The sequence below is a fragment of the Culex quinquefasciatus genome, chromosome 1 (genome assembly GCF_015732765.1).
Source record: "Culex quinquefasciatus strain JHB chromosome 1, VPISU_Cqui_1.0_pri_paternal, whole genome shotgun sequence".
Lineage (NCBI taxonomy): Eukaryota > Metazoa > Arthropoda > Insecta > Diptera > Culicidae > Culex > Culex quinquefasciatus.
This window is the reverse complement of record NC_051861.1, coordinates 96,079,540-96,098,209: the sequence shown is the minus strand read 5'-3', so window position 1 is coordinate 96,098,209 and position 18,670 is coordinate 96,079,540. Positions and strand designations below refer to the sequence as shown.

General features: G+C 43.1%; 2 protein-coding genes across 2 annotated transcripts; one reads left to right on the top strand and one right to left on the bottom strand.

Moving 5' to 3' along the window:
• The first annotated feature begins 3,439 nt into the window (after positions 1–3,439).
• Positions 3,440–4,369, top strand: LOC6037953 (26S proteasome non-ATPase regulatory subunit 9). Its single transcript, XM_001847752.2, has 2 exons — positions 3,440–3,642; positions 3,708–4,369. The coding sequence occupies exons 1-2, from the start codon at positions 3,538–3,540 to the stop codon at positions 4,254–4,256; spliced, it is 654 nt and encodes a 217-aa protein (XP_001847804.1). The 5' UTR covers positions 3,440–3,537; the 3' UTR covers positions 4,257–4,369.
• LOC6037951 (pre-mRNA-processing factor 39) lies at positions 4,355–18,003 on the bottom strand. The gene is made up of 8 exons (XM_038249114.1): positions 17,907–18,003; positions 17,419–17,582; positions 15,925–17,185; positions 15,753–15,862; positions 14,128–14,253; positions 6,380–6,654; positions 4,976–6,322; positions 4,355–4,901 (listed from the first exon to the last, which is right to left on the bottom strand). Exons 1-8 carry the CDS (start codon positions 17,950–17,952, stop codon positions 4,652–4,654), a joined length of 3,579 nt encoding a protein of 1,192 aa, XP_038105042.1. The 5' UTR covers positions 17,953–18,003; the 3' UTR covers positions 4,355–4,651.
• Positions 18,004–18,670: the final 667 nt, after the last annotated feature.

Here is an 18,670-nt window from a genome sequence, read left to right as displayed (position 1 = left end):
ATTGTTTACAACCGTTGCCTGTCAAATCTGTGTAGTTTTTGAACCTGCAATCTGTGTAGACTTTTGCACAGAATCCAGGTAAAGGCTAGTACGGAGTTCGGAAGGAAAGGGGTCAAGAAACAGCTTCACGAACAGCAGAACAAAGGAGAGGGAGCGATTTTATGGGGCATTTCTTCCCCCTCTCTTGCTCTCGCCGCCGTTGCTGCCCATTTGATTTGTTTCTCGACCGGTTCCTTCCGAAGTGCATATACAGCGGAGTAATTCTCTGAGATTTCGGTCATTCGATTTTTTCTGTATTTTTTTATCCGGCTGAAACTTTTTTGGTGCCTTCGGTATGCCCAAAAAAGTCATTTTGCATCATTAGTTTGTCCATATAATTTTCCATATAAATTTGGCAGCTGTCCACACAAAAATGTTATGTGAAAATTCAAAAATCTGTATCTTTTGAAGGAATTTTTTGATCGATTTGGTGTCTTCGGCAAAGTTGTAGGTATGGATATGGACTACACTGTAAAAAAAATGATAGACGGTAAAAAAATTGGTGATTTTTAATTTCACTTTTTGTCACTAAAACTTGATTTGCAAAAATCTAGTTTTGCAACGAGTTCCATACAACATTTTTTGCAATTCCAAAAAACACACACTGAGTGAAATTTTATGTCAAATTTTCATGTATTTTGTCAATAAATCGTTTAAATCAAAAAAATGTTGAAAAGTGTTACTTTTCGAAACAAGTGCTGAAAAGTTCAACTTTTCAGCACCCATTTGAGTGCTGAAAAGTAGAACTTTTCAGCATTTATTTTGAAAAGTGTTGCTATTCGATTCTGTTATTTTTGGTACAGAAAAGTAGGCTATTTCGTCGTTCAAGAATGACAGGAAAAGTAAGTAGTTTCACGACGGAATTTCAAAAATACTATTTTTAATTTTTTTATATTTTGATATGTTTTAGAGGACATCAAATGCCAGAAATTTTTCAGAATGGGCAAAAAATCTTTGACCGAGTTATGATTTTTTGAACCAATACAATTTTTTTCAAAAATCGAAATTATGGTCGCAATTTTTTTTCAATGTTTCGATGTCAAATTGAATTTGCAATCAAAAAGTACCTTAGTACCTTAGTGAAATTTTGATAACATGCACCGTTTTCAAGTTATAGCCATTTTAATGTAACTTTTTTTCAAAATAGTCGTAGTTATTGTTTTTTTAATAGTGCCCATGTTTGCCCACTTTTGAAAAAATATTTTGGAAAAGCTGAGAAAATTCTCTATATTTTGCTTTTTTGAACTTTGTTGCTACTACCCTTAGTTGCTGAGATATTGCCATGCAAAGGTTTAAAAACAGGAAAATTGATGTTTTCTAAGTCTCCCTCAGACAACCCACCATTTTCTAATGTCGATATCTAAGCAACACATGGTCCGATTTACAATGTTAAAACATGTGCACGAATTTAAAAAAAAGGAATAACTGCGACTATTTCCAAAAAAATCACCTAAAATGGAATTAACTTGAAAACGGTGCACTTCGATAAAGTACTTTATGATTGCAAATTTGATTTTACATCGAAAAATGAAGTTGAAACATTTTTGCGACCAATTTTTCGATTTTTTGAAAAAAATCAGGATTGATTCAAAAATTCATAATTCGGTCAAAGATTTTTTGCACAACCTGGAAATTTCTGAAAAGTTGTCATTTGATGTCCTTTAAAACATATCAAAAAAAATAAAAAATAAAAGTTTTTTTGCAAATCAAGTTTTAGTGACAAAAAATTAAATAGAAAATTACATTTTTTTTACCGCGTGTAATTTTTTTTCCAGTGTAGTCCATATCCATACCTACAACTTTGCTGAAGACACCAATCGATCAAAAAATTCCTTCAAAAGATACAGATTTTCGAATTTTCATACAACATTTTTGTATACATATCGACGCCAACATTTCAAAAAGCATCATGTACAAACCATGCGTGTTGAGAAAAACGCATTTGAATGTTGAGCATCCATTTTCAATTCCCATTTTAATATAAAAGCAAAATAAGATGTTCTAATGATAACAAACGATGAAAAACGTTGCTTTTATTGATACTTGATCATCCAAATTCAATAAAACATTATTTCCGTAATTTTATTTGAGAAAAACAAACATAACTTCTTTTGAAATCACTAACGTCTATATCACCCTGCTGTCATTGGGACGCTTTGTTATGATTCGTTTTCTTCGCCGAATGTACATGGCGCTTTGTTCATGTTGCTTTTTTTTCGTCACGAGGTTCATTTAGTCTTTTGTTTGACAGGTTGACAGGGCTATATAAACAGGGACTGCTGATGGCAGAGATTTTGTTTATGTTACTTTATTTAAAATCATGATTAAACAGACTTTACTGAAGTAACTTTTGCTCATTTTTGGTGGAGAGGTAGCTTATTAGGAGTACTTTTAGAATATGCAATAACCCAGAAAGTGTCAAAATGTACATGATGCCTTTTGAAATGTTACCGTCGATATATGGACAGCTGTCAAAGAAAAAAGATCGATTCCGTAGAGAACTGCTCAGCTTTAAACATCATGGCATGTTTGTGTTGCTTAAGGCTAAATAAAAAATGTTTAAATACTAAACATTGATCAAAAAAAAATCCAGATACTTCGGAACTAGGGGAACAGCATCTAATTCCAGCATGCCTCTAATGTTGGCAGGTCAGAACTTTGTCATTCAATTAAAGCTAATTAAACGCGTTTTCAACTGAAATCAAGTGATAAATAGCTCAATAAGAAGTGAGCAAGCAAGTTTCTATCGAAAGTTTTGCAAAATTAGTTGTTTAAATAGTGAAAATCAGCAAATTGGATGGAGTTAGGAGCGAGTGCTTAACCTGCCAAACGTACGAGAATTTCCCCTAAAGCGGTATACGCACTTCGGAAGGAACCGGTCAAGGAAAATTTCAAATGGGCAGCAGCGACAGTGAAAGCAAGCCAGAGAGGGTGAAGAAAAGCCCCAAGAAATCGCTCCCTCTCCTTTGTTCTGCTGCTCGTAAAGCTGTTTCTTGACCCCTTTTCTTTCGATCTGCGTACTAGCCTTAAGATCTTACACCAAGCCTTATATATGGCCTGTTCGTGGACTCGCTCTTAACCTTTTGCAAAAGGTTTACCACCGGTAAACTTGAAAAAGGGTTGAAGTATTCCCACAGGTATTCCTCAAAAAGGGTTTGTTTACCTTGCGTTGACAGATAAAGGGTAGATAGAACCATTTTTGAGGGGTTCTTCTGATTTTGATTGTACTCTGTGGTTTGGTTTTATTTTCTCTTGTTGGAATTACATTTCTGGAGTTTTTTTTTTCAGTTTTTGTTTGACTACATTTCCTTTGAGCGTGTATGTATTGCAACGCCTTGCACGAAAACATGTTGCAGCCTGCTAGAATGTAGCATGATCCGATGCAACATAACATCGGTAACGTCAAACAATATTGTTTATTTGCAAAATTTTCAGTAAGCTTTGCTTGAGGCAGTGAATTTTGGGAAGAATTTGGACAAAAAAATCGATTCCTAAATCATGGTTGTTCCCTCTACAACATCTCGGGACCAAGTCCTAGAACTCATCAAGCAAAAAGAATCTATCGAGCACAAAATAAGCGAGCAGGGAAAGATTCTGGAGGCCGTGAGTACACACCATCGATTTAAGTTTCAAATTTCGCAGCGTCATTCCCTCTTTCCCCTTTCTAGAACCGCGTCGGAATGACCGACTCGCTGGTGGACGCCGCCGGCTTCCCGCGCAACGACATCGACGTCTACCAGGTGCGCGGCGCACGGCACCAGATCATTTGCCTGCAGAATGACCTCAAATCGCTCATGAAGCTCATCGAGCAAGGGCTGCACACGGTTCACGCGGAAACGGCCGCTCAGCAGCAGGAAAACCTCGCCTCCACCAAGCTGCAGGCCATGGACATTGACAGCGCCAGTGGAAGCCAACGTCGTCCGGCGGCGCCCGTTAAACCGATCGCCAAGGTGAACGTGGTCAGCGAAGGGTCGCCGGCGCAGGACGCGGGAATTGCGTTGCGCGATGAAATAGTCGAGTTTGGAACGGTCAATGCGGGCAACTTCCGGGATTTGTCGCAGATCGCGGTGGTGGTGAAGAGCTGCGAGAACAAGTCGGTTCCGGTGCGAGTTCGCCGGGACGGGAAGATGGTCGATTTGGTGCTGACGCCCAAGACGTGGTCCGGTCGGGGATTGTTGGGCTGTAACATCGTGCCGATGGACTCGATTGAGCGTTGAGGTGTTTTTTTTGTATTAGAATTTTAGCTTTATTTGTTCTGCTTTTGAGATGGTCACATCTTGTTTTGGGATAATAAAAACATGAGCAAATTAAATGGTTTCTTCTAAAGCAAGTAAAGTAAGTGTATTTTTATTTCAATTTGTGTGCTCCACACGCAAACCAAACTTAGTGGATTGTTCAGGATTCAACACATTGTACTGTGCATACATTTAGTCAAAAGTAAGTCCCTAGAGTTGAAACGGATCATAGTTTAGTTTACCCAACTTATACGATTAAGAGCTAGTTTATCGTCCCCACAAGTGCGTAACTCTCGCTACTATAAAACAGCATTATAGTGGTTGCATCCTACACACGTAACGTAATCGGTAGATTAAAAGAATGTGCCCGTCGTCGCTCAATAGTAACTTCCGTAGCCGCTCCACTGGCCGTAGTTTCCGTAGCCGGACTGCGAATATTGCTGGTTCCAGGTGCTGTACCCGTACGAGGAGCTGTCGCCGTACTGGTACCCGGACGCTGCCGTTCCGTAGTAGGACGAAGGGTTAGCAGCGTAGCTGTAGCTGCCCGCGGCGTAGCTACTCGCAGACGTTCCGGCCGCGGCGCTCGAGCTGGACTCCTTGGACGCCTTTTTCGGCGGAGATTGTTCCCTGGAAAGAGGACAAGCGAAACGATTTATTTACACAGGTCGGGAGAAGACATTCTTCTCGAGATCGAAGCTTACCTCTTCTTCTTGACTTCGTTCGCCTTGGCCATGATGGCCTGCAGCGCCTTCTGGGCCTCCTGCAGTCCCTTGGCCGTGCTGCCAAAGTCCTCCAGGAATTCGACCTTTCGCTGGGCGAACAGCACCTTCTGGTCCGGTTCGATGCCTTCGCGGGTCATGAATGTGTCCATTATTTCGACGATCTCCTTTTCGTCGACGGAGTCGCGCTGCAGGGCCAGATCGATGAGCTGAAGTGCGACGCGAGTGTTTGACGGGTCCTTCTCCAGGTACGTCTTAAGCACTGTGTGGGCTTGGTCGAGGTCTTTCTTGATCTTGTTGAGGAACCGTGCGTACTTGATGGCAATGTTGCCGGCGATGGTTTTGCTCTTGGCTTGCGCCAGATACGTTTGATACAGCTGGACGCACTTGTCGTGATCGCCGCGTCGTCGTTCCAGATTTATCCGGCGGTACGCGATCTGCATCAGGTTGGGGCAAACCTTTTCCAAGTTGGCCAATATCTCCGCCGCTTTGGGAATGTTATCCTGGGATTCTTCGAACGCCGACCACATCAGGTGTAGACTCGGCTTGTCCGGATGATGGATCGTGCATGCGCGTTCGTAGCCATCGCGAATGCGTGGGATCATTTCCGGCTGGTGTTCGGCGCGACCGTCCAGATAACGGATCAACTTGAGCCAAAAGTCATCGTAAAGAGCACACGCGATCAAGCACCGCTCGAACAGCACCAGCACGCGCTTCTCGTCACCTTGCTCGATCTCAAAGTCCAGATACTCCTTCCAGTTCTTCAGCTGGCAGCGCTCCAGCGGCTTCACGTGGAAATATGGCCGTTTGATGCCCTCCTCGTAGGTCCATCGAGCGGTGACCGCAGCCACGGTCGCTTTGTGAACCTTCTTGCGCCGAGAAATGATCTTATCCTTGATGGAATCCGCTTCCTCGGGACTGTTGACGTGATCGTCAGCTTCCTTCTCCGGCTCTGCCTCGACCTCCATCTTCTCTTCGGTCTTGTCCTGCTCCGCAGGCTTGGCATTCTCCTTCTCATCCTCCTTCGCCTTCAGCTCATCCGTGTCCATAGGCTCCTCCTTAATCTTCACTTCCAACTCTTTCACTTCCTTAGATTCCTTGGCAGCTTCCTGCGGTTCCTGACTCTTGTCCCGCTTATCAGCAGACTTGTCCGACTTGGACTTGGACGACTTGTGGTCATCGTGCTTGTCCTTGCGATCCTTTTCCTTCTTGTCACGATCTTCCTTGCGCTTCCGAGCGGACTCGCGGACGTACGCACGCAGCTCCAGGAACTCCTCCTTGCTGACCAGCGTGTGCACCGGACCGTTGTTGTTGACCACCTCCTTGAAGCTGTAACGAAACAGGATAAAATCAACGATCGCACCAACCCCTCAAACATCAACTCACTGGTCAAAGTGGTTCGCGTAACCCTGGGTCGGCGTAGCCAGCAAACGATCATACAGCGCCACCACCTTGTCGACGCGCTTGCCCTCGTTCTCCCACTTGATGTACGCCTCCCACAGCTTGTCCGAGCGGAACTCCAGCCCGCAGGCGGCCAGCGCACGCTCAAACTGCGACCGGATCGCCGTCTCGTCGTCGGCGTTGTTCGTCTTGACGTGGCCCAGGTAGTGGATCCACAGGTCCACCGACAGCGGGATCGCTCGCAGACCGCGCTCAAAAACCTGCGGAGAAGGGCGTGGCGTGGCCGCACACACAGAAAAAGAGCAGACAAAGATCCAGATGGCGGAAAACGGAATTTCCGTTGTATTATATTCGACATATCGCATGGCACTTACATAGAGAGGCTCTGAGCAAACGAGTGTCTGATAATTGGTTTTAGCGAATGGTTTTTTTTTTAAGAACGGAGAGACCTGCAACACCTGTGCACGCGCGTGTGTGTTCCCTAACATTCCTAACTAACACATTTCATCGGTAATAATTTACATGTCAAAGCTAAACCCTGAACGCTAGTTTGTAGGTAAAGAAGAAAACATTAATGGTGATTATTTGCGTCTCTCGATCTGGTTTTGTCTCTCTCTCTCTCTCGCGTCGATGCTCGTTGGCTGCATCCTGAAAGTTAAAATGAGTTTTGACCATAAGATCCAATAAGTAATTCATGGGTACCATACAAACCACTCCGATGCTCGAGGCGAGGTTCCGTTATTTTGGTGAGTTTATCAAGTATCATTTTTTAGTGAAATCACGTTACATTTACAAAGAACTTGTTTGAAAAAAAGCGTTGATTGCTTACAACAAGCGCACGGAAAAATTTGATTGTTTGTTCGGAATAATGAATGTTCTCTTGAATCAATGACTAAAATCATTGATAAAAACTGTGAAGTGGGCCTGGCCACTGAGCAAAAGTTATAACATTTGGGCTTCTTCCCGTAGATTTGAACGCTATCGATGTCGATGAATACTGTAATGTGATCGCATGTATCGGGGCTTCTGCGATGGTAACGCGCTAAACTAGTAAGTCGAAGTCGTATATTCAGAAACAGTAATGCCCACTAAACCCAAAAACCTGTACAACCGGGACGCCATTCGAAAATGAACAGTAAACAAATCGCTAGACAACGCTGTAAGTGAAAAAGATTGAACTTGGTCTTTCGACCGGCTAAATGGGCTGAACTCATGCGGCTATCTTACTCCCCACCTGTAGTAGTCATCTACAGTTCAGTCCTGAGATATTCAACAAAAAACGTAAAAAACTCTGAGCGCAGCCAGTCCGAAGAAAGCATTCTGGAAGAACATGTTGTAGATTACGCCCCATTTTTTTTCAATATCAATGATTTTAGTACATTCGAACATTCTCGAGTTCCATAATTAAAGCGGCCAGGCCTACTGCGTTGCATTAACAGGAGAGAGCATTCTGTGAAAGGATCACATCTCACAGAATCTACACAGCAAATTTTGGATTGCCATTTCAGTAAAATAATTAACTGAATGCGATTCAGTAATTATCACTTTTGCTGAAATTCGGTAATTAACAAAAACATTGCTGAAAAATCAGTAACTGCATATCTGTCAAACTGAGATGTCACTTATGACTTGTTTGGATGCTGCCGAGAGAAAATCCTCTTTCAAATATGTTGTGTTTTTATTTTTATTTTTTATCGTGATCTTTAGAAACCAAGGTAAGAAAAATGTTAATATTGTTATTATGCCTCGATGCTCGAATGATGAAATAAATGTATAAATAACAGTACTGGAAACATTTTCAATTACAAGAAAAATCAAATTTTGATAACTGAAATACCACCAACGATTGCTGAATCGTCAGCAAATGATCTGTCAAACTGCCACAAGAAAATTACTGAATTTTCAGCAAAATAATTTGACGTTTCTTTTGCTGAAATTTCAGTTGTTTTGACAACCATTTTACTGAAATTTCAGTAAATCATCTGTCAAAGTGACAAATATCAGTTAACTGAGAATTTAGTAAAATCTTAATTACTGAATCGTTTACTGAAATTTCAGTAGATGAAAATTCCGTAAAACTTTACTGAATTTCAGTAAACAAAATTAGGTGTGTATACAGAGGAGGAAGGATGCGTGCACACACAGTTGTTTTAATTGACACAATCTGTAACTTTTGAATACTTTTAGTACTTTAATTGAGGCCGTTGCAAATATTTTTCAAAGTTTATGTCCTTTCCTTCAAAAATGACCCGAAACATCAGGTACACCCTGATATATATTTCAAAAAACTAGTAGCTTTCTATTTTATAATAGCCTGAAATCAATTTTAATTATTTTTTTCTGCAGTAGTAATCAGTTTCAGTTGGACCTGTTTAAACATATTTGAAATATGACGAAATTTCATGTTTCCACTTTATGTAAGGTATGCACTTCGGAAGAAACCGGTCAAGAAAAATTTAAAATGGGCAGCAGCGCACCATGGGGTATTTCCATATAAGCGAGCGGCCAAAAATATTTTTTTGCTTTTTTGTGACTTTTTTGTGTTGTTTGTACTTAGTATAATGAAAACAAATGAATTTTGATATTCTTCCAAAAAAAAGTTTAATTTTCGATTTTTTCATATATTTGAGGCCACATGCATTAAAGTGGTGAATTTTAATATTCTTGCTCTGTCTATTTGATGCACGGAATGGCGGTTTATGCTATGTTAAAGTTTCTGATTTACGTTCAATCTCCCTCCCCTTCTTCTTGAGTTAAAATCCACCTCTCTTTGAAAAAAAAAACGAAACTATTGGCACTACGCCCCCCGGGGCATGGCTTTCCTCTAACGTGGGATTTCTGCTCCAGCGCCTCTGACGAGACAGGAGAAACCGGGACCGACGTTTTACTTCACCATCCGATAGAAGCTCAGTGGATAAGGCGGGAATCGAACCCGCGTCTCATAGCATCATCGGGATCGGCAGCCGAAGCCGCTACCCCTGCGCCACGAGACCCACCGACCCACCTCTCTTTGAATGAATTTCTAATTTTAATAAACGTACCTCAGTACCAACAAAGTCATGAATATCAAATCAATTTCAAAACATGCATAGTAGGTACATTATTTCTTCCTCTGCAGGTAAAATAATATGCTTTTAACCAAGCGTATACGCGAAATCATGAATTTTCCTGCATGAATCAAAATATTCAAAATGGCATAACTCAAAAAGTGCACATAAGTGCACTTTGAAATTAGAACAAGTTAGGACATGGTTCAAATTTTAGGCTGCAAAATTTTCAGATCGCACAAATGCACACAAAAAAGTACTCCATTAACAAAGTTGAAAAAACTAAATTTTGAATAATCCATCATTTTTTGATTTTTTATTATTTTTTTAGCGTGTAAAAGTGTGTTTTGAAAAATGTTATTGAAAAGTTGAATCAATTACCTTTCTGAATATATATAATGATGCAGGAAAAAATACATAAACAGCTACACAGTACAACTATGAAAAATAATCATTTTTTTGTCAAAAAACATGTTTTTTCTTACCATTTTCGCCTTTGAAGGTCTGCAATTCAGTGAATTTTGATCCTACAACTTTCAAACTCCGGATTTTTCTTAGTTAGAATGTTTATTTTCGAAAAAAAAATACCAAAAAAATAATTAGATTATGTCGGTTTTTCGATTTATGGCCGCCTGAAACCCCATAGTGGCAGCGGTAGCGAAAGCAAGCCAGAGGGGGTGCGCAGAAAAGCCCCAAGAAAACTTTTCCTCTCTTTTGTTCTGCCGTTCGTAAAGCTGTATCTTTTGAAGAGCATACCGGCCCTTACCTGTAAGGGAGAAGCGAAGATGTCTTCTAATTCTTATTCATTTTCTTGTTTTTGTTTTTTTTGTGCAAGATAATTTGTTTTCCTATTTAAATTTTAAATTTCCAGTCAGTCGTCATCTGCCCTTCTTGACAATACAAATTTTCTTGCAGCACATTTCAGAATAGTGCTCAAGATCGTGCATGACTCATGTGATGCAACTTTCTCCTCTATTATTTTTTTTTATTCATAACTTATTTTTATTAGGTCCTCTTCGGTGCCGAGACGAGGGTAGGACTGGAAATCATGAAAGTTAAATAAAAAATAATGAAAATATTTTTTTTATGTAATGTCGGCAAGGGTCATTAAAGTTAAAGTAATTTTTTTAGCCTCTTTTGTATTAAATTAATTGTCTCAGTCCGAAAAAACATTTGCAAATTTAAAAACTTTTTTAAATTTATTTTCCTTCAAATATAATAATGCTCTAACCAAATAAGAACAGTAACAAATTTGAACGCGGCTCTCACTGACAGTTCGCAAGTGGCTGACACTGACAACTAGGTGTATTCTTCTCCGCCCGACTCAGCACTTTACCTTTGGTTTTTTGCTGGTTTTTAGGTATAATTCCTAAAAATTCTGGCAGAATATTATTAATTGTAAACCTTTACATGGCGCCAATTAACATTGAGCTATCGGGGGAGTAGAAAGTGGGAGTAGGGTATTTTAACCATTAGTGGACCCCGTAGTAGAGCCGAAGCACATTTTTCACAAATTTTCAATATTTTAAGCACTTTTTCATAACCCTTTGTACAAAATAATGGAATCTGGAGTGTTTTGAACAATTTTGAGTATTTGTTTCATCAGTTTTTTGTTTTCGAGCAGAAAAATAGCCATTTGAAAAAAAAGTTTTTATTGCCTGTTATGGACCCCCTTTTCCTATAGTGGACCCGGGTCCATAATCCGATTGTGGACCCGGGTCCACTATAGGCAAACTGTTATTTTATACCAAATTTAACTGATATTTGATGTTTTGATGCATGGTGTAGGTCTAATCATAGATATAATGAATAAAAGTTGGATTTTGCTCACTTTTCATCATGAACAAATATGTTTGTAAACAAATTTGGCTTTAAACAACAAAAAACCTAACAGACATTTAAACACATTTATTTCCGAAAAAGATCAGAGAAAACGTTTCAAAAACCACTGTAATCATACAAATAATTTAAAAAAGTAATTTTGATGCATTTTTTTCCATATTAATTACATAAATGATTGACCGAAACTAAACAATAGTTTTGTTTACAGTTGCTGATAAAACCACGCATGTTTATTGAAAAATATTGTTTTGTTATTGATTTATTATTATAAAATATCATTTCAAACTGCAACTATGATGGTTTAGTTAAGTACCATTAACTAAAGTTTTGATTAATTATAAATTCTTTCGGCTTCAGCATATTGGTACTTTTAACATAAAAACAGCTATATTTATACTCATAATTGAAAAAATATGCGTTTAAGTTGATTACAACAAGCATTCATTGTATGTTTAAGAGAAACTTTGCTTAAATACACAGTTTTCTTTATTTTTGTAAGTTAAATTAACAGGGGTCCACTTTTGGAAAAGTTTGGATTTTCGTTGTCCTATATTGGACCCCCTAATTTTTGCTCGTAAATGAGCAGTTCTTCGTTTTAATTTAGTAAAGTTACTTAAACTTACATTATTTCGACCTGCTGAAGTTGAATAATCAGTCAAAAAATGATTGGATAGTTAATTCAATCATAAAATATAAATGCAGTTTTGTTGTGAAAATGCTAGTGGCCATGGCTGATTTCAGATGTCGAACTCAAAACACTTATTTTGGCTGAAAGGACACGTCAATGTCAGCCAACATTGTTTTAAATGATGCTGAACATGCCAAATAAAAAATTTGTAGACAAAAACACGCTTGAAATTGTGATTTTATTGAATTTTTCATCAAAAACCCTTCAGAGGGTCCACTATAGGAAAGGGGTCCACTAATGGATAACGTACCCTAATATGCCCGATCTACAAGAAGAGGGACAAGTTAGATTGTGAGAACAACCGTGCCATCTGCCATCACAATCCTCAACGCGGCCTACAATGTGTTCTTCCAGATCCTCTTCAGCCGCCTATCGCCAATAGCGGAAGGATTTGTTGGAAGTTATCAAGCCGGATTCGTCATGGGGAGATCAACAACTGACCAAATCTTCACTGTGCGACAAATCCTCCAAAAGTGTCGCGAGTACCAAGTTCCCACGCACCACCTATTCATCGACTTCAAAGCCGCGTACGGCTCAGTCGATCGCGAAGAGCTTTGGGAAATCATGGACGAGAACGGCTTTCCCGGAACGCTGACCAGACTGATCAAGATGACGATGGGTGGGACTCGGTGCTGTGTGAAGATATCGGGTGCGGAATCGGACTCGTTCACTTCACTTGGGGGGCTTCGGCAAGGCGATGGGATCTCTTGCCTCTGTTTCAATGTCGCGCTAGAGACGAGCGGCTTCAATATGCGGGGCACGCATTATTTTGGACACCCTAATGGCCAGGCATACCGTCAGAAGTATACCGCAGAGATGTATCGTGATTTGAATTGATTTTAAGGATACATTTTCAGCCGAAATTGCGGTTTAGAAACTACGGCCGAACACGTGAGAACAATGTATGGAGAAGAAAGGAGAACCTGCCGGATCCGGTGCGCCGAACACCGAAGATCTGGAAAGTGTGGGCGATCCACAGCGGAATTGGAGAGTGCACAGGTAAGGGTAGACAAGGTGGAAATTTGCGAAGCAGAGCAGCAAAATTAGGTTATCCGGAGAAGCCTGGCGTAGAAATTGTGCAGTCCACCTAAATTCTGCAAAGTGGGAGGTTAAATGTTTCGATTAGGGTTAGCGGTTTCTTAATCCTACGCATAAAATTACATTTCAAACGAATTTCATTCATTTCATTGCTTGCCATACTTACTGCAACCGTTGCGAGAGCATAACCTGAGTCAGCAAATGGTTAAAATATAGTACACGAGACTAATGGTATTTTCAAAAATGATACAAGCAAAGCAGCGTAAGTCTGCTTTGCTGTGAAATCTCCAATTCACAAATAATCACCAAAAATATAAATTTGTTATTGAAAAGGGGTTTAGTTTGAGTGTTGAACCTATTCTGGTTGTTAGCAGTCACAAGTTAGTTGAAATCGCACCGTTCGCGTAACCTAAGCCTAATCCCTATCGTTTCGTACATTTTTCAAGCAAAAACGCAACGCTGGTAATGGAATGACATAGATTTATAAAGGAGCTATTACACTACGGCAAACAAACAAACAAACTCGCAGTTTTTGACAGTTTGCCTGCTTTGTCGTCAGCCTGAATACATTTTGCCTTGTTTGCGAGTTTGTTTGTTTGTTTGCTGTAGTGTAATAGCTCCTCGAGCGACCGTCATGAAAGCTACCAAAAATGATACATTTCTTTCGAATCCAGATGATTTTCAGTAGATCTTAGCGCCCGATCTGTATATTCTTGGCAACAACTTTCTGATAAATCACAATACGTTTGATAATAAAGTCGCCCAGGCTGAAGCGCGTTGACCTCACGAGCCGTACTCGCCCCACATCACAGTTCGTAACATCGGGCGAGTATCGCTTCGCCAAAGCCAACGCTCCCACGGCCGGGCAACCTAACAACACATGAAAAGTAAAACACAAGCCAGAAGTGATCCTTTTGCGCTGAAATTGCGTGCCCTGATGAGTGGTGGTGTGTTTGTGGTGCCCGCAAAAAAACCCTTACAGAGTCACAGTCGAGTCGCATCAAGAGACGCCGCTCGAGCTCAACGACGACGCCGACGTAGACGACGCGCCACCGAAGGTGGAAGGGGATAAAAAAACGGGATAGTGAAAATACTTAATGAATTTGTTCGCCACTTACCTCCTCGCACTTGCGTTTGCTGCCCTTGCGCTTTTCGTAGTCGGCGTACTTGCGCCAGTAGCCGTAACAGTACGGGTAGTGCGCGAGGAACGCGTCGTACGCCTCACGGGCCGCCTCGATGTCGCTCTGTCGAGAGAGAGGAATAGAGTTGTTAGTCGGAGGCGACGGCAACGAAACGGTCGTGAGTTAAGAATAAAATATTGCTTGGGTTAGAATCAATAAGTCTTCTAGATGTTCTAGTTTGGCTGGCGTGAATCTGACCTATCAGGCATTCTTGCGACGTGTTCGGCTCGCCGTATACAATTGTAATTGTTCTAGCTCGTGGTTCATCCTTCTCCTCCTCCCCAAAGCTCGTCCTACGATTCATGCGTCTTCGCCATACTCCGTCAGACATCTGCACTCAGCACCTTCCGTTGGAAGACTCCACGTTCGTCTTCCTGCCGCACCGTCCAGGTCTCGTTGCCATAGAGGACTACCGGTCTAATCAGTGTTCTGTACATCGTCAGCTTCGTGTGGCGTGGCACTCGATCCGATGTGGAGGTCTTCCGTAATCCAAAGTAAGCACGATTACCAGCAAAAATACGAGTCCGGATCTCTTTGCTGGTGCCGTTGCCGGCGATTACCAGCGATCCCAAGTACACGAACTCGCTAGGCGCGTTGGCTGTATCAGGTCGCCTTGAAAGCGATAAAACTGTGATGCGTGGGCACGTTGTACTCAAGCCATTTCTCGAGGATTAGTCGGAGACTTAATATTTTGTCCGATGTAGCGTCAGCTCGCGGCATGAAGCCTTTGCGGGACCGGTTCACCTTCTCGTAAAATTTACGCGATTCGTTAGCTCCATTTCTGCGCAATCCTGGTCGTCCTGCTAGCGCTGTTTGAGCTTCAAGACTGTGACCTGCCGATTACTCGTCGTTTTGTGAAGCTTCTTATCGTAAGCTGCCTTCTTCTAGGCGGTAATCCGTTGGTACTCGTCGTGGAACCAATCGTTTTGACTAGTGACTCAGTGTGACGTTCTACAGCGCGCGGTGTTGAACGGAAACAGCTTTGCGCGCATTTCAACTCCAACTAGGCAGAGATCCGAGCCAATATTCGCATCGTGATAGGTGCGTACTTTGGTGACGTCCGAGAAGAATCGGTCGTCGGTTAGGACGTGGTCTTGCGTTTTCGTCCGTTGGTCAGGTGATGTCCAGGTGGCTTTACGGATGTCCTTGCGAGGAAAATAAGTGCTTCTGACCACCATTCTACGGGAGGCCGAGGTTGTTGGTGGTCAAGTGTGATCGTCTTCAGCGTCTGTTCTCATCATCGTTTTTATCTTCGTGGGGCAATGCACGTTGATGATGCTGTAGTTGAAGAAACGGCCTCTTATCCTTAACTTGCACATCCGCTCGCTGATCGCCGTAAAACCGAACACGCAATCGTGCCTCTCACGATAAAGCCGGCACCCAGCATCTTGTCCGTGTCGCCGCTCAGAAAGATTCTGGAATTGGACCGCTGACCTCCTGCAGTGCCACAACATCGAAGTTGGCAGGTTGCAACTCATTCGCCAAATCGATTTCGAAACCCAAAAAGTCTAAAGTCCTAACCTAGAAAATAAGAAAATTTTAAGGTACAGTATTGAACTCACCTCTTGATCTACGTATTGCAGCAGGTACGTCCATGCCGTGAAATCGGTTGAATCGTCATTGACCGCCTTCCAGTACTTGTCCAAATCGGGCAGCTTCTTTTTCTCCGGTTCTGTAAAAGCAAACCAAAATCTCGAACGTAGGTCTTGGGAAGAAGAATCGCACCGAACTCACCAACGGGAGGATCAACCTTTGTCTTCTTCTCGGGCGCTTCGCCCGTTTTCTCAGCCGGCGCGTCGGCTTCCTTCTCCAACTTTCGCTTCGAGGACTCCTTCTTGTCCGTGTCGCTCGACTTGACCTTTTCGGGCTGCTGGGTGTCGGGTTCGGCCGGGACTTCCTGCACTATTTGCGGCGTTTCCGCTACGGAAGAATCCTCCGTTTTCTTCGACGACTCGAGCTCCTCGTCCGAAACGTTGTCGGTGTCGGCGGGGAGTTCCGCCTTCTTCGCCACGGGTAACTCATCATCGGACACGTTGTCCGTGTCGGCTGGCAGGTCCACCTTGGCCGCGGGCAGCTCTTCGTCGGACACGTTGTCGGTATCTTCCGGGAGGTCAGCTTTCTTGGCCGCGGGCAGTTCCTCGTCGGATACGTTGTCGGTGTCCGCGGGGAGATCGACTTTTGCCGCGGGGAGTTCTTCGTCTGAGACGTTGTCGGTGTCCTTGGGCAGTTCGGCTTTCTTCGCCGCGGGGAGTTCTTCGTCCGAGACGTTGTCGGTGTCGGCGGGGAGATCGACTTTCGCCGCCGGGAGTTCCTCGTCGGATACGTTGTCGGTGTCCTTGGGCAGCTCGGGCGCGACCTTTTCCGCTGTGTGCGGCAGCTCGTCCTCGGAGACAACTTCGGCGTCGGCGGGTAGTTCCGCCAGCTTTGGGCCGGGCAGCTCGTCGTCGGACACTTCCTCAGCATCGTGCACCTGAGGTTGCTCCGGCTGGGGGAGTTCATCTTCGGAGACCATTTCCGCGTCGAGGTCGGTGTTTTTGGAATCGTCCTCGTTCAGCCCGTTGGCGACGTTTTCGGCGAGTGCGTTGTCGCTGCTTCCGGTGACGTCCTCCGTGTTGTCGCCGTTGACGGCGTCCAACGTGGGACGTTCCGGGATCGCCGGCGAAACGTACTCCTCGTCCAGCTGCGCTTCGGGAACCGCATTGACCGAGGCAGAGTTTTCGTCCACTACCGATGGCAGACTGTTGGCGTTCTCTTCTTCCGCGGCTAAATTCGCGATAAATTCACACTCCTTGGGGATAGCCACCGGTTCTTCCTTGTCGGAGGAGGACTTTTCGTCCTGCTGGGTGTTCGTGTCCGCCTGGAATTCCTCAAACAGATTGATGGAGCTGCTTTCGTCCGCTTCCTTGCTCTGGTTGTCCTGTACTGGGACGATTAGGTCCTGCAGCTGTTCCATCACCTGTTTCGTGTCCGGCTCGTCTGAATCCACCATAATGACCTGTAAAAACAGCCTGATTAATTCTACTGAATGTTGTTATCGGTAAGCACTTCTCCTATCAAGAAAGATCAGTTGGCCCTTGCGAAGTCATCGTGGACGAAGAGATTCAACCCGGAAGCAGATTCCCATTCTTCTCAGGAGAAATCGGAACAACGCCGCGATTTCCCTTTTCGCTATCGTATCATCATTCAATAAATTATCAACAATTCGTCATTCGCCCTTTTCAAACTCACATCCTCGACAACCGGCTGCGGCGCTTCCTCCTCGGGCACCTCTTCCACGGCTGCCTCCTGCTTCTTGGTCCTCCGGGACGACCGGGTTGCAGCGGGAGTTGGCGTAGCCGGCGCGGCGGCCCCACTCCGTCTGGAGCGCGTACTTCGGCGGCCAGTTTCCGCAGCTGTAAAATCACAAGTAAAAAAAATAAACGGGACTAGAGATAAGCGGAACCAAACACCGAAACCAACGGCAACGGTTGTCAATCGTTGCGTCAACTCAGCAGAAAAAGTAGGGAGAGGAAGGAAAAAAACAGCCGACACGACAAAATTTAATGGCGGAAGAGCGGCCAGCGAAAGTGGCGAAAACGCGACTTTTGGAAACGCCTTTTTCGTGCGTAACAACACATTTCCGAAGGAAATTTCACATGATTTTTTATCATCTCACTGTAAACGATCGAATGGTGATCTTTTAGACCGTCAAAAAGTTAAATTAACAACCGAAATACCTGTTTCTTCCATCGCGGCGACCTCCTCCTCGTTTGTGCTGGCCATCTTTTTTTTCTGTCTGGGCCTCTCATTCGCGGCGGTTGACAAGTCGGAGCTTTTTTTTGACAAATTGATTTTAGTACACAAGGGGGTGTTATGAAATGACGCAACGCAAGCTGCACACGCACATTCGAAATCATTCAGTTTTCGTCAAAACCGAACCTGCTCAGAAATGAATAAACCACAGACAACAGACGTTTGGGCTCGATTCTTCCCTTGTGTAATTCTACGAAATTTGAGTGATAATCCGGATCTGCTGCAGTCGCTTGCCACAAATTGCCCGGAAAATATCTCGCCTACAAAATTTTGAGGTTAGGAATTTTGACAGGTATGATTTTCATAAAGTTGATTCGCCTCCTTTTCTCTCCACAGAAATCCTGGGAACGAGGCGCTGTCAAACTATGGCGACGAGGTTGGAAGTCACTCACAAAATGAACTTTGAGTGATTTGAATTCATTTCTGACGTCACGATTTTCTCCTTTATAGGCAAGAAAACCGTGACGTAGCAAATGAACTCAAAGAACTCAGTATTCATTTTGTGAGTGCCATTTGAGTGGTTTGATAGGTGTCAAATTGGGACTCAGCATTTTTTTAATTTGAATTTGCTTCCGATTGCGCGAAACGTCATAATATGAGTTTTTTCCGTATTAGTGCCCGTGTGCTTGTCCGTGCTTCTGGCCGTGTTCGTGTACGTGCACCTGACCACGTAGTTGCCTGTTCCTGG

What these genes read in the sequence shown, in the direction of transcription:
- LOC6037951 (XM_038249114.1), bottom strand. Translation starts at nt 17,952, where the DNA reads ATGGCCAGCACAAACGAGGAGGAGGTCGCCGCGATGGAAGAAACAG. An exon ending in CGCAGCCGGTTGTCGAGGAT is followed by an intron (nt 17,186 to 17,418) that starts GTGAGTTTGAAA and finishes CTGTTTTTACAG; the next exon opens with GTCATTATGGTGGATTCAGA. An exon ending in TACGCGAACCACTTTGACCA is followed by an intron (nt 6,323 to 6,379) that starts GTGAGTTGATGT and finishes GTTTCGTTACAG; the next exon opens with CTTCAAGGAGGTGGTCAACA.
- LOC6037953 (XM_001847752.2), top strand. Translation starts at nt 3,538, where the DNA reads ATGGTTGTTCCCTCTACAACATCTCGGGACCAAGTCCTAGAACTCATC. An exon ending in AGGGAAAGATTCTGGAGGCC is followed by an intron (nt 3,643 to 3,707) that starts GTGAGTACACAC and finishes TCCCCTTTCTAG; the next exon opens with AACCGCGTCGGAATGACCGA.